The sequence below is a fragment of the Panicum hallii genome, chromosome 1 (assembly GCF_002211085.1).
Source record: "Panicum hallii strain FIL2 chromosome 1, PHallii_v3.1, whole genome shotgun sequence".
Classification (NCBI taxonomy): Eukaryota; Viridiplantae; Streptophyta; class Magnoliopsida; order Poales; family Poaceae; genus Panicum; species Panicum hallii.
In genome coordinates this window covers 25,469,584-25,494,821 of record NC_038042.1, presented here as the reverse complement: position 1 = coordinate 25,494,821, position 25,238 = coordinate 25,469,584, and the positions used below count along the sequence as shown (strand labels likewise).

At 40.7% G+C, this 25,238-nt stretch overlaps 1 protein-coding gene across 3 annotated transcripts; it reads left to right on the top strand.

The window, feature by feature from the left end:
• The first annotated feature begins 1,557 nt into the window (after window positions 1-1,557).
• LOC112881624 lies at window positions 1,558-19,989 on the top strand. 3 transcript variants are annotated; one of them, XM_025946417.1, is made up of 25 exons: window positions 1,558-2,065; window positions 2,175-2,313; window positions 2,423-2,494; window positions 3,505-3,606; window positions 3,695-3,863; window positions 3,959-4,057; window positions 4,702-4,851; window positions 6,016-6,055; window positions 7,033-7,090; window positions 7,836-7,924; window positions 8,201-8,299; window positions 8,370-8,485; window positions 8,565-8,683; window positions 9,228-9,298; window positions 9,691-9,793; window positions 10,472-10,608; window positions 10,732-10,890; window positions 10,980-11,083; window positions 12,495-12,670; window positions 14,486-14,675; window positions 16,854-16,953; window positions 17,489-17,657; window positions 18,361-18,443; window positions 18,534-18,610; window positions 19,362-19,989. In XM_025946417.1, the coding sequence occupies exons 1-25, from the start codon at window positions 2,000-2,002 to the stop codon at window positions 19,531-19,533; spliced, it is 2,859 nt and encodes a 952-aa protein (XP_025802202.1). In that variant the 5' UTR covers window positions 1,558-1,999; the 3' UTR covers window positions 19,534-19,989. The 3 variants fall into 3 exon arrangements, with proteins under 3 accessions (XP_025802202.1, XP_025802194.1, XP_025802210.1); XM_025946409.1 differs by having other exon boundaries at window positions 2,172-2,313; XM_025946425.1 differs by lacking the exons at window positions 1,558-2,065; window positions 2,175-2,313 and having other exon boundaries at window positions 7,038-7,090.
• The last annotated feature ends 5,249 nt before the right edge of the window (window positions 19,990-25,238 follow it).

The window sequence follows — 25,238 nt, the reverse complement described above, 5'->3', positions numbered from 1 at the left end:
CTCGGAAACAAGTTTATTGAGGTCGTTAAGGGAGCACTTACTGTGTGTCCACTTTCCAGACGGCGGCTGCGCCTCTTTCTTCTTCCCATCCTTCTCAGATTTCTTGGGCGCCATTTCAAGATTCGCTCGCCACGAGTTGCTCGGGGGCTGCGGGGAAAGGGGCGGGGAGATTTGGGTGGATTGGGGTTCTCCAAAAGGAAGAATGCAGAGTGCGGCTCTATTTGGGGGATTTTGGAATTTCTCGACGGATTGCAGATTGGAAGCACAGTTTTTACTCGGCGTTACCGCAGGGTTAAATAACCAGTGGCTGGGTACAGTTTTACTGCTTTAAAGTTGAAGAGTCGTTTCTGGGAATATTCGGAAGTTGAGGGGTCATTTGGTGGATTGTTTAGATAAAATATTCGATTAATCATTTTTTCAGGGTTAACTGTCCCGAAAAAAGGGGTTTTTCGAATTTCAGATCTAACTTCCATCATTTGTACCATCACACCAGTTATTTATCATATGAATATTTTTACACTGCATGTTATGACTTTTGGACCCTTATTTCCAAACCTGAGAGATTTGGATTAAGGCTTGGGGGCTGCGGGATATGTGGCATCAACTACTTATTTTTTCGAATTTATTTGAAAAAGTAAGTAAGGAAGATTCAAGACTAATGCGACCCTCAGCCTGATTCTTCGATTCAACCTAAGGCTCGGGGGCTACTCCATATGGAGTGCGATTTTTCAATCACACACCATAACAAAGGAATAATTCGGGGCATGAGCACCTTGTAGCTTCGATGCAGCCAAGTAAGTACTCGAAGAAGATCTTCAAGACGGAGCTTTGCAAGAAGCCGAAGACTATTTCGAAAATACTCGAGAAGCCTGCAGTACTCAGCTACGAAGAGCTCGGGGGCTTGTCAGACCTGGGGCTACGGGGCTGTGTACATAACGTAGTTTAAACAAGGTTAAGAGATAAAGTCCGTTTTATCTCTTATTTAAGCTGTTTTTTACTCGTTTGAGTAGGAGATAAAATTAGTCAATACAGAAGGAAACTATTCGAGTTATACCCGGGTACGATTCCTTAGCTTGTTTTGATTAGATCCATGTAACCCTGACCTCCCGGATATATAAGGGGGGCAGGGACCCCCTCAAAACATCTCATTCTACACCTAAGGGAATAAAAGCCACCATACAGGATGTAGGGTATTACGCACCTCGCGGCCCGAACCTGTATAAATCTTATGTTACTTGCATCTTCGAGTTCCTGATCTCGGCGTCTCCTCACCTAAACTTAACACCTTGGGTATACACTTCGGTGGGCAGCCGGTAAAACACCGACAGCCTCAGGTGTCACAAAATCTTGTGTCAGTCGCTTGAATTCATTGGTGGAAAAATCGGATGCTAGGCAACAGAATTGCCCAATAGTCTTTTTTTAATGACGGTTTTTGTACTTTTGTTTAATGTACAGTACATTCCTCCATTGCTATTTGTGGTTAAAAATATTTCATATGATAAAGATCGATGCTTATAGATGAATTTTATTTACTCGTAGCAACGCACGGGTATATACCTAGTAAAGTTAAAATTTTCTAGTGTAAAAAAATCTTATTCTCCTACATGTGTATAAATGTTCCTTTTGATCGGTATATACATAAATCTCTAGTGGACTTATTGGTTCATACGGTCGTGACTCGTGAGTGATTTGTGCGATTCAAAAGAAAAAAAAATGAGTTCATGACTCGTGTGCTGTGTTTACATCACTTTTTGAGTTTTCACAAACATTCATCGCGACCGTCCACTTTCGATCTGAGAGACCACAACCCAGAAAGCAGTTGGAGGGAGGCGCTCAGTCGGGCCTATTGTGAGTTGTGTCGGACCGCGAGCGACGAAGACCGGAACACAACAACACCCCAAAACCCCCGGTGCCGCCGGCGTACGGCCTCCAGTCTCCACTCTTCAACTCCCAGGACTCCGTGCTGCTGCCTCGGCGCCGCGGCACCACGGCCGGCGAGATGGCCCCCATCCGGCGGCCCCCCCACCTCCTCGCGCTCCCGCTCCTACTGCTGCTCCTCGCGCAGGTAACCCCTGATCTCCGCCGATACCCCGATCCGCTGGCTGGATCTGATCATTCCGTGGGTTCCCGATGGTGTTTGATTTTCCCTCCCTCTTGCCCTCTCGTCGCAGCAGGCGCCGTCCCCGGAGGCGGCCGAGTCCACGCCGGGGACCCGTGCGCGCAAGATCGGCGGCTCGGGCGCGTCCTCGGTGTTCTCGCTCTTCAACCTCAAGGCCAAGAGCAAGTTCTGGACCGAGTCCGTCATCCGCACAGGTCCGCTTCCTTTGATTTCCTTTTCGTTTTTATAATCGTCGTCTGGGATCCCTGTTCGTATTTTGCGTTCTGCTGTTAATAGCACATTTACGGGTTGTCCTTTTTGCAGAGTTCGATGACTTGAAAGGTTCGGCGTCGCGGGCCTCTAGCAAAATGGGGATGCTCAACTTCACAAGAGCTGGTAGGTTCCTGTGTCTTTCTGTACCCCTTGGATTGTACAATGTAGGGCACATCTCAAACAGGCTGAACTGAAATTTTTAACAAAATCATGGTGTTTGGTACTTTCTGCTCAGCCAAAGCCTCTGCAACAATACCACTTTTCCCTTTTGGGTGTTGCCATACTGTGATACTAATAGTTTGAACTGTTGTTGAAACTGATATTCTGTTTGCCTGTCTGTCTCTTGCCATTTTAAGCCAGAGTGCTGATATAACTATGTAGCTGACCATATCAGTAGGTAATGCCACTTCCTGACTAGATACCACATGTCACCTGTATCTTATGAGTTGTGTTTATGTAATCAGCTCCTTGGTTTTCCTTATGGGGACGTGGACATGAAATATCAGGACTAAATGAACGTTATGGACAAAGACAATTAGGTTTCATTATATCCCTATAAAGGCTATATATGTAATGCAGCATCAGATGAAATAGCGCAGAGACAGAAAATGTGATTCCTTCTATATGCATGTGCTTATTGATTCAATTTTGTGACTACCTGGAGATAAGAATTTAGACCATATGAGAAGTTTTGCTTTCTATGTAGACAAAAATCGCAAAAGTTAGTTTGCAGGATTTGTGATCACTAATAAAGGGGATCTCCAGTAGTGCAATATCAACAAACTGATCATGTCTATACTTTCCATAACATGCTATTACAGTGATCTTATTTTTGTCTGTGCAGCCATAACTTCATACTTTCATAACATTGATTCCTCATAGGAAGTAATATTTTGGATGGTTAGTTTGACATGTGTTTGGAGAAATGCTTATAGTTTCAACCAGGATAATTGCATTGTATATGTGAATCTCAAGATAGTTTGACTTGTGTTTGGAGAAGTGATTGTAGTTTCAACCAGGATAATTACATTGTGTATCTGGATCTCAAGATAAAGGACCACGAATAAGGTTGTGTGATTATCTAACAAGCATATATCTTTTCAATACTGAATTTCTTCTTTTCTAATGTGAAGGTAGTATTGCAAACTATATGAGCCTGGCGGAGGTTGATTCCATATATCTTCCGATCCCTGTGAACTTCATCTTTATTGGATTTGATGGAAAAGGAGGGCATGGTATATTATCCATATGCGATCACATAAGTTTATGGTTGGTTTGTTCATACAAAGCAATGAAGCATTAACGGTTTCTCTATTTTGTTAGAGTTTAAGTTGGAGCCTGAAGAATTGGAGCGCTGGTTTACAAAAATAGATCACATATTTGAGTACACAAGAATCCCTCCAGTTGGTGAAGTTCTTACCCCGTTCTATAAGACTACTGTTAAGAAGCTTCAACATTATGAGCTTCCTTTAGTTAGCCATGTGAACCACAAGTAAGGCCTGGCAATTCAATATTTCTGTAATTAGGCTATGGTGTGCTTCCACAAGAATGAATTCCTATTGCTTCTCAATTTCCTTTGTGGTGCAGTTTTTCCGTGCATGCGATACACATGGGAGAAGATGTCTTATCTGTTTTTGAACATGCTATCAAAGTGCTATCCCGTAGAGAAGATCTTGCGGACTCCGGGTATGATGTTCTTGAATATGCATCATTTCCATTTTTCCCATACACTAATTTGGATGATATTTCATCAGTACTGTAGCACATAAAAAATGTAAGAGCAGGCATGCCACAAAAGTAGCTTAAGAACCTTAGTATGGTCTTTATGTTGCTTGCCAACTAAAAGAAGAGTCTTTGAAAGAATAAGCCGCTATGTGTTTATATGTATTCACATTTTTCCTGTACACGTTTCCTTTTCATTGCCTCAGTGTACACACGACTCATATTGTCCTATGTAATTTATACGTATAGTGATGTGTTCATATATCCTTGTTGTTCATATATGTATGAAGTTTTAGAAAGTTTGCAGTCAAACCTCTATATCTATGAACACTCATCTAAAAAGAACTGTTTTTGTTGGTCATACAGAAACAACATATCAGATTTATCATGAAAAATATTTGAATATAGAGTAATTTACTCTCATTTTATAGGCATATTGGAGACTGTGTCAATGTCCAGTATGTTATAGGCATATGCCATATCTCTACTGTTATCATGTTAGCTGTTTACTTGCACTTTCATTTGATACTTCTATGATGCTACCTAGCATTTGCCAGAACCCACTACCATTGATAAAATTACCCCTTTTTTCCTTCTATGTTGCACAGAGAAAATGAAGGGGGCACTTTGCAAGTGGACGGTGCTCAAATGGAACATATATTTTCGACTCTTGTTGATCACCTTCAGATACAAGAAGCTTACAATATCTTCATTCTTAATCCGAAGCCTATTAGTAAGAGTATTAACTATGGTTATCGGTGAGTCTGCAAATACTTCCATCACCATGTATCATTTGTAACTAATTGGTACGAGTATTAATTATGGTATCGGTGAGTCTGAATTCCACTGCCATGAATCATTTAAAACTAATTTAATAGGACACTGCAAAAAAGATGCACTTGTTTATATTTAGTGTGACATCATTCTCATAAAGCCATGGAGATTTTCATTTTTCTGGTAACTTCTGGTGGCATGAACAGGTTGAGTCTTTGTTGTGCTGTAGCCTGTTCCAAATATATTTGGAATCCAATCTACATTATCTATAGATAAAATTTAATGCCAGATCACGTCATGTTACTCAATATTTCTAAACGAATAGTGCAAAAATGTGAACGGTGAACTTTGATCTGCTACATTAAGTTGCTTCTCTGCAAAAGAGTAGATGCCTGGAATCTAGATGGGGATGGCAGTGAATGGGCCTCTAGCTGAATTGGTTAGGTGGCTTTAGTAGCACTCCACAGGTCCTGGGTTCGACTTCCCGTGGGAGCGATTTTCAGGCTGGGGTTCAAAATATTCCCCTTGTCTGTCCCACACCAAAGCATAGGTCTAAGGCCTGGCCCAGGTCGTTGGTCGTCTCACACGGGCTACAGTGCCGCTGTGTAAGGGTGGGGCAGGGGTTTGGGGGTTTTCTTGACTTGCATGAGAAGGTCTTCTCTTAGCAAAATACCCGGGGGCTGTCTTAGCCCCCCGCAGGTGGAGTTTTTTTAGATGGGGATGGCGCATGATAATATAAAATATTATTTTAAAGAGTTTGTTATTAAACTTATTGCATTTGTCTTCCCTGTAAGCCTGTTTGTTGGAATGCCTCTATCAGCATTGAGTTTATCTATTAAGTTGCAATCCTTTGTTATATGAGGAATAGATTTGGGAAATTTTCTCATATAAATTGAAATATTTTCTGGTTAAATGGTATCAGTGCACATCTGTCTATTTTATTAATTTATTAATATTCAAATCATGTTTTTCCGACAGAGAAAAGTAAACGCTAAGAATATGTCAATCTGCACACAGCACTCTGCATAGTTTTTGTTTGTTTTCCCAGTGACCAGCATTCAAGTGCAGTAGTTCATTTTTGGCAAATAATAGAACATTGGTTAGCTGTTTCTTTCATTTGCTTATTTATGTGCCATCTGTTGTTATAGGAAAGGCTTCTCTGAGGCTGAGATCACCTTGCTCAGGGAGGTAAGCTTGGTATCCTATCATTTGATGAATATTGTTATGATTATATCTACTTGCTTTGATAAATCTCTCAGGTTTATGATATTTTTTGCACATGAAAGATCTTTGGTGTAATAACATTATAAAAATGATGTTTAAACATTATCTAGTCTATTTTCTTAGAGAAACAGAACCCTCATGGCGGCCAACTTGGGTCCTGGCCTGTCTCTGCGAAAACAGCTCATATTGCTGTTCCAGAAGGCAGCTGTTGTAGTCTGTAGGGTACCTGCTGCTTAGCTATTGTAGTCTCTAGAGTACCTGCTGCTATTCCTTAGGGAAGAGGTAGAGTAGGGAAAGGGAGAGAAGCTAGGGAAAATGGAAAGGGAGTGTCTGTTATCAGTGGGTGAAGAGAAGGAAGAGAAAGAAGAAGAAATAGACCAAAACAACATGTTCTCCCTTGAATTTTTGCTAGATTTATTGAACCAGTATGTAAACTTTGAAACAGATACTTTATTCTGTTTCCTTGTTTAGTTGTGCTGCTGTGCTAAAAGCCATGCTCTTAGACTATCTTTCCTTTGGGGTTTTTAGTCCTGTTGTCGCAACTCCAATCTATGCAAAGTCACTTATATTGGTTTGCGAATGCTACATCATGAAGCTGATATCCCCATCTTATTCTTTGTTTTCCATTTCTGGGCCAAATACGTTGGTGGCTTGGTTTAAAACTTTGAAATTGGAAGACTTGATATGTGGTGTAGACATGAGGTATTAGGAACAGCAGTTTCTTGGGAAAAAAGGGCTTATCAAATTAATTGTATTGAACAAATTGATTTGTGTTATTCTTTACACTTTAACGAGTGAAACTTTTTGTGGTGTGGCATTGAGTTGATAGTGATGTTTTTTATACATTTTTTTGGCTTTTTCTAAATTAAATGGCATGCCGAGGAAAAAAATGTGAGTGAAGCTGTATTCTGGATCATGATGTGTTTGTTGTTGCTTTTCAGAATAGGACCTTGCAAGCTCGGATACTCCAATCTAAAAGTGACAACAAACTCTCTCTTGGTAAGTATCATCTTTCCTATTTGTATTCTAATTTCTGAATTTCTGTGACATTATATAGGTTCAACAACTGATGATTTGTCTGCTTATATCCCTTATAGTGAATGTACTATCAAGTGTCGAGATCTAAATTAACTGATCTAATAGTGTTGAGTTGTTTATGTTGGCGGTGTTATAAATATTTTATAATCTTGAAGATTTTTGCTTACAAGTCACGTCATTTATTGTGAGACCTTACCATCTGTACATGGGTTTTCCTTTTGCACTCATTTGATACCAGATGCATCTTTCTGTAGAGTGGAACAATTTGCATTTTTATCCACTTGTCTGCAGAAAACATTAGAATGAATTGTGCTTCACATTTGCATTCGAGAAAAGGGAATAACCTATGTGCTCTGTGTCCAATATCTTTTGATGTGTAGGACATGTAGGTTCCATGCTTAGTTTCAACATCAACAAAACAGTCTTCTGAAGGTTCTGAATGATATTTGTGTAACTTGAATTCATTCAAGTATTGCATATTGTGCCTCCACCTGAGAACATCATGCTGCATTTAGTCAAATTTTGTATATTCTACATTAACAATTCAATGCACGTAAAAACAAAGTCCTTTTGCAGATAAAACCCACCTTGTAAACAACAGAGTTCTCCATAGTTATACTTATTTGCATCATGTTGTTTGTCTTTTGCAGCAGTTGCTTTAACCTTTTTCCCTAGTTATACTTTTTTGCATCTCTGTATTAAGCAGATATCGAGAAGGGAGTCAATAGAAAGCCCTTATATGAAACTCATCCTCTATCATCATTTTCTTGGGCCACAACTGACAATATGGATATGGTATGTTTTGAGTTTTTTTATACCTGCAAAAACAAATGCTTATCAATTTGATTCATTTGACTCAACAAATATTGTCGATATGCTTTTCATGAATTGTTGAATATTTGGCCTTTTGACCTTATGACTTGATTGTTAGATTGCAGTTGGTTTATTTCAGTTGGCACTTGCCTTGTAATTTGAAGCAGTTGCATAAAGACAAACAACAGCTTTGAGGCCTTTGACAATGTTATGTTACATATCGAAAAACCTAACGGATGCTTTACACATCTCGTACAGGGGGATTGGTCAAAGAAATGCAAGGAAGCATTAAGCAAGTTTGAGCTGCTGAAGGAAGGGAAGAGTAAAGATGACATTGTTTATGACAAAGCTGTTCAGGTGGCAAACTGTACTAAATCGAAACTCTTTCCATATATGTATGTACCTAACAATGCATATTCTTAATTAGATATTACATGGCACAAAGGATGAGATGCATGACATTCTAGAAAACGCACTGAAGTCTAGTGGTTTAAAGGGTCTACATGCTGAATGCCTTACAGATACATGGATAGGCAGAGAAAGGTATGCTACGATTTTTTGTTAAAGTCTCTGCAAATTTAGGCTAGAGTGGGCCATTCTTCTAATCAGAACTTTGTTTCAGGTTTGCTTTTGTTGATCTGAGTGCAGGGCCATTTACTTGGGGCCCTTCTGTTGGTGGTGATGGTGTTCGCACAGAACTTAGTCTGCCAAATGTTGCAAAGACAGTTGGGGCTGTTGCAGGTCATCTTCTACCATAAAGCTTTTTCTATATGTTCTATTTCAGTTATTATCTGTTATTGTTCAATTGAAGTTATTATCTAATGTTATACTCTTCATAATGATGCATTTGTTACTTATGGTGCACCTCGTCTTTATTCCATCTTTCAAGTATTTCAAATAATAAATTTTCTCATTGGTTTTCCTTAGCAGCTAGCATGTTCTGTACCGAATCTCTGTTTATCAACTGCAGTTTTCACCCCACTGTATTTTGTTAATCTGTGGTCTCTGTATGGTCCTCGTATATTTATATGATTGGAAATTATTTTAGGCAACCATTAATTTGTTTTGCTTGTTTTATACTTTCTGCATCCTTCTGCTAAATCTTGGGTAATTGGCGGCTCAATATGACCAGTTTGTTGTGGTGCTTTTATGCCTAAACTCTTGTACCACATAATGCTTGACGTTGCAAACATAACTGTTCTATTGAATCTCTTGGAAGTAGCTAGTAAAAGCCAACAATAGCTTGTTTGTCCATCGTGAAGTGACTATTGCTGATCATATGCAGAAGTTACTGAAGAAGAAGCTGAAGAAAAATTGCAAGACACAATCAGAGAGAGATTTTCATCCTTTGGGGAGGTATGCTACTTTTGCTGTATCATCTTTTAGTGAGCTTGGGGAGCAGAACAGGAGAGGGGAGAGAGCAGAAAAACTTGGGAGTCTGGGAATTATTATTAAATATTAATGTTCTTTTGCTTCTGAGTGGCGCTAAATAGTTGCGCTAGTGAAGCTGATTATTCACTTGGGGGGATGGTCCAATAAGCCATTCAAACTCCATATCACTGGCAGAATAGTAACTCAACTTCCATGAGTTAATAGTCATTGCTCAACATCTTTGTGTTTTCTACACATGACTTACTCTTGCTTCTCAACACCTTTTCCCTCTTTTTTAGTATGTATTGTTGCCACACCTTGAATTGACATTTGACTTGTGTGTTAATTGTTAAATTCCATTTTATTTTTGGGTTCAGGATTACCACGCTGTGGATATCCTATTGGCAGAGATTGATGTGTATGAACTTTTTGCTTTCAAGCATTGTGTGGGAAGAAGGGTACAGCTTGCCCTTTGCAAAGGTACTTGTCGTGACCATAGATTCAGTTTTTTTGTGAACTATTCTATATAGTGGTAGGCTTGCAGTTGAATCCTTCTGAATTATATAATTATGCTATTGCTTAATGTTGTGTATTTATACTATTCCTTTTGTTTGAGTGAAAGAAAGAAAATGGCTCAATATGTAACAGTATATCTAAGCTTCTAAATATTGACTAACATGGACAGGCATATAGCCTGATATGCACCAAACATAGTTGTCTAATATTGTCTTCACAAGGAAATTCTATTACCAATTAAATAGAGATACAATAAATAAAGATGAAGTGGAAGTTAGATGAGGGTGCTAACTCACTTTGGAATGAGATGTCTTATTTGTATCACGTCAGTGGCAAAATAAATTTTAGGTGAGTCAAGAGGAAACAGACCTACCTATCCATGCATAGGATAGTAGCAGGGTGATTATGAAAATAATACCCAATCTCTGTAGTTATGCATGCTATTTTTTTTGTTCTCAACCAAATAAAGTTTCCTTTTCCGACCTCAACAGTTTTTCCTTTCTTTCCTCCTACCTGCTGCTATTTTGCTGTTTCAGTTTTGGTATGCATCACATAGGCGTTGAGAAAGGGGTTGATCTTACTGCCTTAAGAATATTGAATTCACCCTTTTGCTCCAGAAGCTTAATATTTCGTTACACACAGAACTTGATGAGAGGATGGGTGACCTAAAAAATGAATTGGAGGGCTACAATACTGGAGATTCTGATGAAATTAACAAGAAAGCTCTTGATGCACTGAAGAGGATAGAAAGCTGGAACTTATTTAGAGATACTAAAGAGGTTAGGCCTGCATTGAAAAACAGATTCCAGAATCAGCACATTTTCTCTAATAAGCTGACCATTGAAAATATTCTGTAGCTATTAATCAACCAACTTCTAATAACTTCAACCTTTTGATGCCAGGAACATCATAGTTACACGGTGGCTCGTGATTCATTTCTTGCACACCTTGGATCTATGTTATGGGGTTCTATGAGGCACATTATTGCTCCTTCTGTTTCTCATAGAGCACACCATTACTACGAGAAGTTATCATTTCAGCTGTACTTTGTGACACAAGAGGTAAATTTCCTGCTGCTTATATTTGTATACTCGACGAACCTGCGTCCTCACATTGGTTCTTGTTTCTTTTTTGCCTTTTCATTCTACAGAAAGTCAGGAGTATAAAGCAGTTACCTGTTAATGTAAAATCCATCACAGAGAGCCTGAATTCTGTGTTGTTACGACATCAGAAGTCAATGTTCAGCCAACACTTGTAAGCCGTCATTTCCTCGATCTTAATCTGTAGTCTTATTATTTGTCATTTGTCAATCAACAATTGTAAACAAAGTACATCTTCAAATAATAATAATATCGAGATACTCCCTCCGTCCCAAAAAAAGTTCATTCTAGGAATTCTATGGCAGATTAATAAGGAGGTGAAATGACCTTGTTTGCCCCTATTTATTAGCCATATTTGGCACTAATTGATTGTTACATGCACATGTACATACTAAGTAGAGTAAACTGACTTATTTTTTGGGACAAATTTTGAATCCTAGAATGACTTATTTTTTGGGACTAGAATGACTTGTTTTTTGGGACAAATTTTGAATCCTAGTGGGTAAATTTTGAATGTCATATTTAAAATAATCAAAATTAAACTATGCATCAAAGTTTAAACATCTTTCTGGATATCATTTTGTCTCTTTCTAAATTCTAACTGCCCACTTGGAGTGAATCACCGAACCTGATTATACTATCGCTTTTGAAAGAATTAGAAAAATGACATCTGTGCCACTCCTACAATTTCTTGCTATCCCCTTGATTCAGATCTGTGAGGTGTTTAATGCATTTTTTTTTCAATATCCAAATAAGCCTGTTTAACGCAATATTTCGATCATTTATCCAAGGATGCCAAGCCTTCCCCCACCCAATCAGCTACTAAGTCCGTTTTTCTACAATCAAATCATTTAGGACCTTGAGTTTTCCCTCTTCTATTACAATTTTGTAGAACGGTAGAAACGATCTGTAGTTAGAATTTATTTATTTTGCCTATAAACTACAGGCAGTGCTTTCCTTTTGCTTGCCTATGTGATTCTACAAGTAATTTTCTTTTGCTGCTGTTTTTTCCCCTTTTGGTGCCTATCATTATAATACTGTGAAGCATTTATTTGAATAACATCAAACTCTTCTTAGGAGTCTTGTTATATGAGTTGTGCTTGTATGCAGTCTTAAAATCAAAATCGACACAAAAGCTTCCGCTTTACTTGAATGCAAAAATGGTTCCCCCTTTTTTTTCCAGTAAAAGCTAGGCAGAATTGATCAATTTTGTCTCTTGTAGTTTTGGTACAGTAGTTTTTTGTACACTTGAGGTTTGGTACAGCTAGAATTCAAGAAGAGGGACAAATGAGTGGTGCCTGTGCGGGATGGGGTTACAGGGAGAAAACTATCCTACTGGTTTGCCAAAAAAATGCTTGCTTTCAAGTCCCTGCTTATAGGTTAGTCTACTGCTAAAATTGTCCTATCTTTGCTTGGTGTGCTGATGACTGTCGTGACATCCACTGAAACTATCTGGAGTGAAGTTTGCTAAGACTAAAAGCTTATTGTAAGTTTGAACGAAGTTTGTTAATAATTTTATAGTACTAAGGTGTTTAAATTATTAAATTTTGCATGTCAATATTTAGGCTGTCATTGTCAGATGAACCAGCATTGATGATGGCGTTCTCGATGGCACGTCGTACAGCTGCAGTGCCACTTCTGTTAGTCAATGGTACCTATAAGTCAACAGTTAGTACATACCTTGATTCTGCTGTTCTCCAACATCAGCTACAGAGGCTAAGTGAGCATAATTCACTTAAAGGTATATTGTATAATCTCCTTTATGTGCTTTTCGTTCTATAGGAATTGAAGATATCTGGTTCTGAATAATTTCATTTAGCAGTTCAGGTAGTTACGGTTTAAAAGTCTGTTTGTATAGCTTGTTTTTTAGTTGTGCGGCTATAAGTGTCTGGCTCATAAAACAGGCACACTTGTGTCTGCCTAAGCTCAGCAAAATTTCTTCTACCTGGAATATGAATACGGGACTCGAACCTCCAATCTTTCTTCTGGGTGTGGAATATCAGCACTCAATCAACTGGATACAAGATTAGATTTATCTAAAAGGATGCTGTAGAATAAAAGAATCCATGTCACCTCTAACTGTACACCAAAGTTACTGTAAAAATAAAAAAGAAAACAAAGAAAATTGTAATATCTGAGAGCTGCCAGTTCAACCGGTAAACCTGTGAACTTAACCAGCCGGTTGACCAGGTTGTTCCTGGCCTCCTAATAACTATGGTCGCCAGTGCAGATCATACATTTCTTCCCAACAAACTGGTAGTGTTTTTAAGGCGTCCTTAAGGCGTCGCCTAGGCGACAAGGCGGTGGTGGCTCGCCTCGCCTAAGGTGTTTCCTTAATCCGCCTTAGCCCGCATAGGCGATAAGGCGATGGTGGCTTGCCTCGCCTCGCCTTAACGATTTTAAAACCATGCAAACTGGAAAAATCAGTCATTGGCGAGCTATTAAAGCCCATGCTCTCGCGTTCTCTCCGTGTTCGCCTCCGTAGCGGCCGGAACGCGGACGTGCTGCCATGGCCAGGCTTCCCTAGCGCCGCCGCTCATCGTTGGCAGTTGTCCGGCCGGGTCTCGCTGCACCACCTTGTCCTAGAGGTGTGCCTCACGCTGTTGGTGCCCGTGGTGATGTCCTTGTCGGCGTCCCCGAGCTCGTCGCCCTCCAAGGAGAAGCTGCGCGCGATCAAGAGGAGAAGATGAGAGAGATAGGAGGGGAGGAGAGGAGGGAGGAGAAGAGAATGAGTTAAGATAATAGAAAGTAGGGGTTTTTTTGTAAATATTTGCCAGCATGGCGCTGACGTGGCATACCACGTCAGCTTTGGATGCTTGCGTGGCGAGTTTGGGACCTGGAATGGACCCTTTAACACGGTTTAGGGACCCAAATGGACGATTTGAGAGTTTGGGGACCTAGGTGAAACTGCAGGACAAGTTTGGGGGCCTGGGGTGCAATTTACTCTAGATTAATAACAATATGCAAAGTGTTCATGTGATGGTTGCATTTTTTATTGTTTAACGCTAGTGGAAGTGGACAAGTTCATAAACTGCATGCCTAAACTATCTTTGAAATTACTATTCCCATTATTTTCTTGGAAGTGAAAAGGGAGAAGTCTTTACGATTCTCCTGATTCGAAATATAAGTCTTCATGTATAACTCGTGCGCAGGAATTAGCAAAGTGCTAAAATGACCTTGTAGCGTTGAAATTGTAACATATTGGAAAAGGTGCCTCATGTATTCCTGAGAGGGCGTACCCTGTGCGAAAGCTCCCACACAAGGTGGGGTCTGGGAAAGGAAATTCCTAGACAGCCTTACCCTTGCAAAATTCCTTTGAAATTTGTTTGAGAGGAATAGCATTTAATTAGCAAGCGCATACGAGGAAAAAATAGGCAACAACTGCCTCAAATTTCTATAATGACTTACATTTGAAGAATAGTCTGAAATGATTTGCGTTTGGAATTGAAGGGACTTTGTTGTAGTGATTTTTATCAGTAGCTAATTGTTACTTCCCAGTCCACTGTGTTGTATGATATGATGATTTATTGTAAGCTATATTTGTTTCTATATGCAGGAGGACATTCAAATCACAGGTCAACGTTGGAGGTCCCCATATTCTGGTTCGTACATAGTGAACCTCTATTGCTAGACAAACATTATCAAGCCAAGGCTCTCTCAAACATGGTAGTAGTAGTTCAATCTGATGATGATTCTTGGGAAAGCCACTTGCAGTGCAATGGGAGACCCATCTTATGGGATTTGAGGTAAGATTGCTAATAGAATATGCGTAAAAATGAAAGCACAGGTGCTCATACGCTAGGAATCATACCACAAGATTTATGGAGTTGCTAGCTGGTTTCCTCAAACAATCTTTGTTCTACAGTATTCTAGCATTAGCCTCTTCCATGTACTGCTGCATCATATCAATCTTTATTTTATAAAAATACAGATTTAAGAATTGGCTTTTATTCATCTTAATATGAACAGGAACATTACCTTTTAGCTGTAATAATTCTCACTGTCAAATCCAGAAAAAATTCTCACTGTCTACCCAAACTTTGGCCACAGTTGATGTGGATTTGTTTCCAGGTTATTGTTACCCTAACACACGATATGGCTACGGTGATGCAAAGTTCCTTAAAGACAAGGATGGCACTGTTATGGCTGAACACAAAACTTGAACATGGTTTTTTTTTTCTAGAACACTCAGGAGAGCTGCGTATCTTTGTATTAAGGAGAAGAAATAGTCCAATTACAGAGCCCAAACCCCACCTTGGACCAGAGCGGAGTTGGTAGTTAGCAGATAAAAAAGAGCTATTACAAACTAAACTAACTACAGGTCCTGACCACTAAAGCACAAAGGGCTAAACTACTGAACCACCCGGCCAAGGCCAAGGGTAGTTAGGCCCTTTGCACCAGCCGACTGCCAAAGATACTGACAAAGATCCAACTCATCCTGAAAAGCTTGGAGGGCTCCCTGAATATTGGGTGTAGCTCCATCCAACACACAAGTGTTCCTATGCTTCGAAAGGGTCCATGCTCCAAGAATGACCAAGGAGTTAAAACCCTTTTTGTGTTGCTTGGGTATTTTCCTCGAAGATTTTTTCCACCACTCAGCTAAAGAAGTACATCTTCGGTTTGGAACCAAGGTTGATAAATTCAGGGGCTGTAGAATGCTGAACCAGAATTGTCTAGCAAATACACATGAGGTGAGCAGATGTTGAACCGTTTCATCCTCCTGGTCGCAAAGGGGGCAATGCTCTGGATGTGGAAGTCCCCTCTTTTGTAACCGGTCAGCAGTCCAGCAACGATTGCGGACAGCCAGCCAAATAAAGGTTTTGCATTTCCCCAGTGCCCAGGATTTCCAAATCCGCTTCCAAGGTTCAAAGGAAGTTGAGCCAATGAAGAAAGCGCGGTAGGCCAATCTGTAGAAAAAATGCCCGTGGATTCAAACCTCCACTGATGGGCCTCTTCGTTAGTATTAAGAGTAATGTCCGCAACCATTTCCCAAAGCTGCAAGTATTCAGCTAGACCATGCCAACCGAGAGCCCCTCGAATGTCTGATACCCAAGTCAGCTCATGGAGAGCCTCTGCCATGGTTCTTTTCTTTCTTAATCTTGGGGGAACACTCTTAAAAACATTGGGTGCTAGCTCCTGCAGACAACTGCCATGAATCCAGCGATCAGTCCAAAACAATGTGTTCTCTCCATTGCCAACTGAGGTCACCACTGAGACTGCAAACATGGCCATTGCCAACTTGAACATGATTCACCACCATTACCTGTGCGCCGCTATCCTGCAAGACTTAGAGCGTCAACTATGGTCAACCTTCACCCAAAGGCTAAAGCAACTCATGTCATATCTCACTAGTAATATTGCATCAACCCACTGGAGAACAAGGAAAGGGCATAGTGTCATGTGCACCTGTTCTTGGCAGTGCCATTAGGATGTGGGTGATAAGGAGGCCATGAAGTGGCAGCTCATAGGCCACAGCTGTGTTCCATATCCTAGGTCAAGGGTCTCAAGCATTCTGGTGGCATGCCTTAAAAATGTTAGGCTGCTGCCTGTTTCTGATCATAAGTCAGCTTCGCTAGTTAGTATTGTGGCAGAAAATTTGTTATGTTGTATTTATTTGAAGCTCATAGTTGTTAATTTTCTATTTCTTAGCTTCCTCGATAATTAACTTTGTTACCTCTTTGCCCCCAGTTCATCAAAGGTCTGTAGACCAAATTGCTTTCGGTTTAACAAAACATAGATAGTTCCAATAGTTGGTAAATGACTTCTGAATATTAGTTGCACTTGCACAATAAACAGATAGAATGCAAAGAAACCAATTTTACTTGATTGTGACCAAAGTTTGGATTAACAACTGTATTGGGTTGATTTTCTGACTTTGCATTTGCTGAAACTGTATTAATGCAAGATAATTTATTGGCAAACAGGAAACCAGTTAAAGCCGCTATTGCTACAACTGCTGAGTATATATCTGGTCTACTTCCTTCACATCTGGTTTATAGCCATGCTCATGAAACTGCAGTCGAGGTTTGTTGCTCCTTTATGTATATGTGGGTTTCACTAGCTCCCATCTCCATTTGTCAATTGGTTCCACATCCATGAGTTCCATGACCATAGTTCATGTTCCTCTGTCTCCATTTGTCTATTTTTGTACATGGATAAAGTCCTAAACCACTCTAAATGGGAAAATGTGTGGGACCTAGTTGAGGCGGTGCTGCTCAGCCTAGTGCCTAGGTGTCTCCTAGAACCTCCTTTTGAAACTGAGGTCATAGGCAAGGAAGAATTCATAGCATGGAATATATTTGATAAGTTATTACTTTATTGTGGAGTTGCCTATCAGTTACTGTTTATGACTTCTTTAGTCTACTTTCCACTGTAGCTTATGGATTTTTACTGTGATAGTTGTGCTGTTGTAAATCTACGTTGTTTTATTCTTCTTTATTTATTCTCCAGTGTAATTCACAAACACTGTCCATTTTGCTATTTCTTTCCATGTTCTGGTTATTGAAATTTAGCTGTGCAATCTGACTCATTGCTGTTCTTTTTCTTTGTACTTCTATAGGACTGGACCTGGTCTGTGGGTTGTAATCCCTTATCTATCACTTCTCATGGCTGGCAACTTTCGGAATTCCAGCAAGATGTGATTGGTCGTAACTACATTATTACTTCAGTGGAGGAATCCATACAAATAGTCAATTCAGCAATTCAGCGATTGGTAACAGAGCGGGCTAGTATCCTTACAATTGTCTATAATTTCTGGTTGTTCAATTCTTAGGGAGTTTTTGTTTTGATTAGCGAATAACCTTGTTTTGCATGGTATTAGGGACTTGTATTGCCTTATGCATTTTCCCTTATGAACTAGTAAGACCTATTTTTTCTACTTGTTTTTTTTGCATTCTATTCCTTTTTTTAAAGGAACTGGCATTCTATTCCTGAACTGTGTTTTGTAAAAATGATTTGCAAAGAACTGCTATGGGTCTATGTAACAGTTTATTCCAGGTTAAATGATCAATCCCTCAGTTTCACAATTCATGCCGCTTTATTTGGTAGTGACTGTTTCATTTTTTTTTTGTCCATTAATTATAGCATATTATTTAATGGGTTACATGTTGTCATTTCATGCTATTTTTTTTCTTAGGCTATATTTGCATGTGGCAGCTTAGGACACGTATTGTGAAACAGAGGTACTATCAGTTTCCAAATCCAAGGATTGTAATTGCAAGTTAATTTTCTACAATCTAAAATAGTAACTGTGTAGAGACATTAGCTAGCTTATCTGCAGGCAGGTTTTAGAATATTTACTGTGTTAAGAGGGTTCTTTTGAAACTTGGGGTTTTTTCTTTGATTCAAGGAGAAAAAATGTCCTTGCTATGTTGATATGTTTGCGTTGTCTACTCAAGAATACCTTATTTGAAGAACCTTAATACTTGTTAGCTGAAAAAGGCTTCAAAAGTTTCAAGGCTCATGAAAGTATGATGATTGAGAAATACAACGCTGTTGTTAGCTTGTGGAGAAGGGTAAGATGTTTCCACACCCCCCCCCTCCCCCCCAAAAAAAAATATATATTTTCTCTGCGTTACAAGGGCTTATGTTTGATATCTGTTTAGGCCTCAGCTATGTCCAAAGGATTAAAATATGGCGATGTGGTAAAGCTTATGTCTATGCTTGAGGATGCTTCGCATGGGTCGGTAATCCTTGTGCTTTTTGCATGCATATAGTACTTGAATTTTTTTGTTTTGCATGCGTAGTTTCGTTTAGCTTGTGAAGAAGCTGTATATGTTGTGAGTTTTTGAAAAGTAATTGTTAATGAAACATTTGCTATCCTATTGCATATGTTAGTAGTTAAACTGAAATTCAGTACGCATGATATATTAATATGCAGGTCTTTTGGGGTTTGGTTTACATTTGCTAGGATTAAATAATTATATAGTGAGAATCATGTTCCTTTATGTTGAGTTCTGTTTCAAAGTTCTGCCTAGTTGGTTTCTATATCATGTTAGGAAAATTTCCAACCCAGAAATGACAGTGATAGAAAAAGGATTGGAGCATTCTATAGGTTTTGATGGATGCAGCTACTGTTCATGGTGAAATAAGCTTCTCTGCCTGATGATTTTGTATTCTTTGGTTAATAGCTAGAATGCGAATAGTATGGAGCATGATTTCCTTTTTATCTGTTGCACTGTTCTTTAATGCTCATTTGGTCATGAGTGCATATCCAAACATGTGAATTTTTCCTACTTGAGTTGTTTTAATGAAGTGCAGTAAAACTGTAAAAATAAATATGAAGAACGAGCACCAAAACTGGGCTTTGAATTCTGTATAAAGCAGGAGCATTTTCTTTCTGGACACCTTTTCTCTTGATATCTTACACTGGTGGTCGTAGTTATGTCTGTGACTAGAATATGGTCCCCTTAATCACTTACCTTCTCTTTCAGGTTTTCTGTTGCTGTGAACTCCACCATTTCAAGTCTACACCCTGTTCAATGCACTCGCGAAAGGAAACTTGACGTGCAGCTAGACTTGACAACTTTTCCTGCCTTTCTAGCGGTCTTTTTGTTGCTTTGGTTTCTTCTACGACCAAGAAGGCCAAAGCCTAAGATCAACTGAACACGGAGTTCTGTAGCTTGCTACGCAACTAATGAGCAGGGTAGAGTTATTGTGAATATGCACAATATGATTACAGGTGGTGCTGGAGCATGGCTCGAGAATTCCAAGGTTCAAAACACAGAAAACGACGGCAAGATATGTACGTGTACCAGATCAAAGATTCTGCAGCTTTGTCTTGCCCCTTTACCAAGTTGTAGCAGGGCTCAAATGTCATGATTTTGTGCGGACAACTTCAATTTGTCCGTACTGTAATGTTAGTCATTCTTGCAAATCGATAGATGAGACTATCGTAAACGTTAACAGCTAGTGGTTCATCATCTGCCAGTCATCTGGGAAGTTGCTGGTACCATCCAGTTGTCTGTCTCCAGCCGATTACATGTAAAAGTTCATTTGCGAGATCGATAGACAGAAACGTGCTCAACCATTTATCAAAATGAAATCAGAATAAGATGTATACTTGATGCGAACGATGCGATCAGATGTTTAGGGCATGTTTGGTGCGGCTCCGGCTTCTGAACTGTAGCAGGAGGTTTTGCAGCTCCACTAGCTCCCACTGATGTTGTTCCACTGATGATGTATAAAAACAGCTCCAGCTCTGAGTGGAGCTTCATGTGAAGCTGCTGGTGGAGTTGTTTTGTATTTGAAGCCGGCGGTGGAGTCTTTGTATTTATGCGTTTGGTAGAGCTTCACGTGAAGCAGGTGGTGGAGCTGTCGAGGAAGCCGGGCCAAACGGGCTCTTACTTTTGGTAGGAGCAGTTGCCTTACAGGAGAGGTCTGTGTCAGAGGCAGTTTGGCAGCGCTCCAAACCGATTCGCTCTGCTCCAGGTCGTGGCCATTCTAGCTCCCCGAAAAACTCGTTTAGTGGCGCTCCACCAATGCTCCAGCCCGAGGTGGTGAAGGTGGCGTGGCTCCAGCGTCCGGGCAGTGCCGCGAATCAATGCGCCGCAAATCGACCTCCAGCGCTGCAAATTGACCTTTGGAGCCACGAATTGAGCTCCACCGGCCGCTGCTCGTCCACCAGCAGCATGGAGCACTAGTACCGACGGCGCGGAGAGGGACGAGCGGCCACAGGGTAAGGATGTGCACGGACGAGCGACAGGCCTACGCGTGGAGGGAGCGGAGGGCCTGCACGTGGGGGCTAGCAACTGCCGGGTGAAGATAAGATAGAGAGAAGGGGAGGCGGAAGGAAATCAGTGGGGAGCACGTTTTTTCCACTCGCCACTCGATGTACAACACGGCGAATCCATTCTGCTTGATTCAGGGGAGGAGTCGACGCCGTTTTCCGTCTGGCAGCGCTCCGCGAAATCTCACGCGGAGGAAACTAGATTAAGCTGCCAAACTAGATCTCATTTTGCGCGCCAAGGCTGTGGAGTACTTTTTTCTACCATGAGTGTCCCCCCATGTCTAAGAAAAGAGTTGAAGAGTGGCAATTATTCTATGCGAGGATGCAAGCCCATTGGAGAGCCTAGCAAAACAACTTCCGAGGATTGCCTGGGACGTGCCGGCTTCAGGGGCTGCTCCGATGATGCAAGACTAGGTGGCGTCAGGAGCAGGAAATTTATCAGTTTCTTGCTGGAAGGGGATCTGATTCCTCAGACATTTCATCTAGTATCCGTTTAGTTAACCTAGAATCTGTTGTTCCAAGCGGGCGCGCTTCCAATACGCTGCTCTAAACTGTTGTAAACACTATTTCGTTTTGCTCCTATTTGGAATGAATCGAGGGGAGTTTTCCTTTTCTCTAAAAATTATTGTAGTGTCGATTCAACTTGGTTAGACTCGAAGAAGGGTTTTTGTGGGAACCATGCCTAAGTTGTTCAAGGAAAGGTTATCTGACAATAGACAATTTTAGATTAACCTAATGTTAACGGAAAGGGTATACGCATGATGATGATCTGCATTTTTTGGGTCGAAATAATGCTGCAGTGCTCGAAAGATCTTGTCTTGACCATCTGTACAGAAAAATATTCTCTTAGCTTTGGTCGCCTCTGCCATGAGTGGCCTTTAGATGGTTGCCCCTAGTGATCATGTCACGCGAATCGCCTCGGTGGTCACAACCAATGATGTGCGCATCGGCCACACTCCTTTAATCTATAAGCCTGCAACTATTAAATTACCGGCATAAAAAAATGGTAATTTTAATTACAATTTTTTGAGGGTTTTTGAAAGAATAATTGTTTGGCAATCACCACTACTAAAAGGGGCAACGCCAACTCTAATATGGGTCTGCTGTTCTAATCGGAGAAAATTCCCTATTTAACACTAGTATAATAAGTAATTTCTTTCTTAGCCTTAAAAATTCCAACATCCCTTATTTGAAACTAGTTTCAAATTTCATGTTTTATTTGACACTCATCCAACCACCATTAAATATCGTGTGAAAAAAGATAAATTTGCCCCCGCTATCAAAGGGTGAGCCCCTACTGCCCCACCGTGGCCATGCTTCTCTCTCCTTCCCCCTTGTTTCCTGCTAGGTCAAGCGGGCCAACGGCTCGCTTACTATCCAAACAGTAGAGGGTGTAAATGGTACAGAATTCAAGTCCGAATATTCAATATCCGGCACCATATTCGGATCCTAAAATTAAATTTAGATTTTTATAATATGGATATCTATTTATATCTTATCCAACATATTTGACACTGTCCATACCCGATCAGAATCCGAGAAAGAAAATAAGTATGTATATTCATATCCGTATGCATCCGACCCGTTTACATGCCTCCGCAAGCTGCTATCGCAAAGTGCACCCAAGCAACACGGTGTAGCAGCGGTCACTCAATCAATGATATGCAGCTCCGCCATGCCCTGTTAGGCTTAGGCCGGTTGGAGTTTCATAAAGATTTTATAGATATTAAATATTAGCAAATTTATTAATATGGTAGGGTTATTTATGAGAAAAAGAGGAGAGTTTCATCTCCATGACCGTAATTATCAAATTTTCAGCCTTAGTAACTGTGCAATACAACTACACGTTGATACTAACCTTACGTCCATTGTTAACGTTTTGCTGGCCCCTTCCCCCCCTCTCTCTCTTTAATTCTTCGTCATCTTCTCGCTCCTCCTGTGACCTCATGTGCTCGCTGTGAACTCTTTCTCTCCTACTGTTCTCATTAATTATGTTGCATGCATCCAGCAAGGTAGCTGCCGCTCTCTGGTCTCTTGGCGCCAAGCAGGTTTGCGGCTAACCAAAAAGAATTGCATGCGTTCCCTGATTAATCGGTAGCAAACATTATTCACGGGCCCACTACTTATCCAAAAGCTACGATGACATATTTTATGGGATAAATCTTAAATCCTAAAATAAATTATTTTTAGGAGGAAAGAGTACAATAAATCTTACAGATCTAAGCACTTTGTTCAGATCTATTCAAACTGAACTAAAATTCATTCTTTTCCTCCTACGACAATCATTCCTGTAAACTTAATAAAACTAATCCAAACATTTTGTGTCCATGTATTTTTTATATCACCAATATTAATATGTTGATCATAGCTACCTAGGACAACAGAGGCAAAATTGTTTTTTCATATGGAATTTAACTATCGGATGGAAAATCTCACGGACTGTTATATAGGTCATGAAATTTAGATTCGGTGTCAAATAGAGGAGGCTAAAATTTTAAGAGCTAAGGAAGAAATCACTTATTATTTTAGTGTCAAATACGGAATTTTCTCAGCCGGTCAAAACGGTGTGGCTTCACAACCCCTCTCCGCGTAGTAAAAAAAATAAAAAAACTTTCCACAACCACCCCTCCTCTCTGTGCTCTCCGCCCTATCCCTCGCCGAGCTCCGCGCGTGCCCATCCTGCCCATTGCTTTTGCCCTTCCTCATTCGCCTCCTGCACAACCGTGTGCATCGTGGCACTGAATATTCAGTCACCTCACTCCCGGTTTTCTATATTTTAGATTGTGCTACTGTTCTCAATTTTCTACATTCAGAGTGGGTACTATGTGGTATGAAAAGGATGGTTCAGGCATGATAGACGCATTGGTGGGTACATTCATATAGTAAAACTACTGAGCATGACCTAACAATTCTTCTTGGCAGAGATACTCTTGGAAAGGATAACCAGCCATGACAGTTCAGTGCCTCCATTTTACATCATCTGAACTTAAAGCAAAGCTGGTTAAATTCTTCTAACTTCAATGCCTCCATGAACCATATGATTTTCCTGACAGAGTATTCAAACAAGTGCTTTGAAATTCTTCTAACCTGAATGAGTTACAAGCATATTTATGCGTCGTGCGGGTGCTATCGCAGATGACTTGATCAGCATGTACCATGGGTGCTCAAAATACTATCTAATCTGATTGGCTGCATTCTAAACTAGTACATTGTGCGCGTTCATATTTAACTTGTATATGTTTTCTTTTTAGAATTTTACAAATGGTTAAGATAATTAATTAGGCATTTGCGCTACTAATTGCAATGAAGTACGACCTCAGAGTCGGAAATTATAATATTAATATTCCACATTATTTATAGGGAATTCTAATAGACAGTAGGTTACATTTATGTTACAACAAAACATTTGACGCTCTAGCAAAACACTAGAACTACCAGTACATAATCTAAGCCGAGCTGTAGTTGCAGCTGTTTTGGGATTGTCGGAGGATTTCTCCAGCCGGGTGGCGGAGTGCACCCGCCTAATCCTAATTTAGGATAAGTTTGGGGAAGTCAAGGAACGCTAGATCAAAAGACGTATGAACACGGAAAGCACACAAGGGATTTAGAGTGGTTCAGCCGCCGGAGCGTAAAACTCTACGTCCACTACGTGTTGTATTGCTTGTGAGTCTGAGTGTCTCTGGGACCTCGGAAAGCTTCTGTGTTTGTGGAACTTAAGTGAACATGTGTTCTAGCGTGCGCACTCTCCCTTTTATAGGCTCAAGGGGAGCGCGTACACTGAGCGGGGTCCCGACAGGTGGACCCGGCGATATATTAAATAATGTACACATTGGAGCCTTAAATGCTACAGATTCGGAAATCTTCCTCTTCGGCTCCCGTGCGTATCCTCTATCAGGTTATGGTCACGTGCCGTCTCGCTAGCACAGTGTCTGCTATCAGTGACATGCGCTGTGAGAGATGTGCTGTCACTGTAGGATCGATTCCTGCTGACAGGTGAAGGGGCTATGTTGACCCGCCATGCTGTAGCCTCCGCGCACTGTAGCAGCGCACGCCGCGGCCCTCCTGCAGCAGGTCATAATTACCCTTCGCTCACGCGCGCGGCGCTGTGATGTGACTACACGCCGCCCGCCTGCGTACGCGGTGTGGTGATGCGACGTGCCGCCTCTGTAACTGGCGGGCTTACCGTGGTGTCAGCATACCTGCCCAACATGATAGTGGGCAGCCCATGCCCTGTTTCGGGCACGCGCACCCCACCTACCCGTATTTAATGCGGTAGTTGGGCTGGCTTCCCGCAGAAGGCTGGCTGCCACCAGATACGTGGCGGTGCTAGTTTAGCCGCCGCAACCCCAGGGGCACGTGGCGGCACCGGACCTCTTCCCCGGCGGGAAGGGAGGTCCGGGTCGCCAATGTGACACTCAGATAAATAGCATGGTCACACCCTAGAGTTTTGGTATGTTTTTATGTGCAATTTATGGCAAGGTGTGTTTAATATGTGCAATGCTAAGGAAAAGTGTTGTTTTTATAGTTACTTTTAACTAGAGGTTCTTTTGTGCTAAATGGGTAGATATGAAGGGAAAAGTTC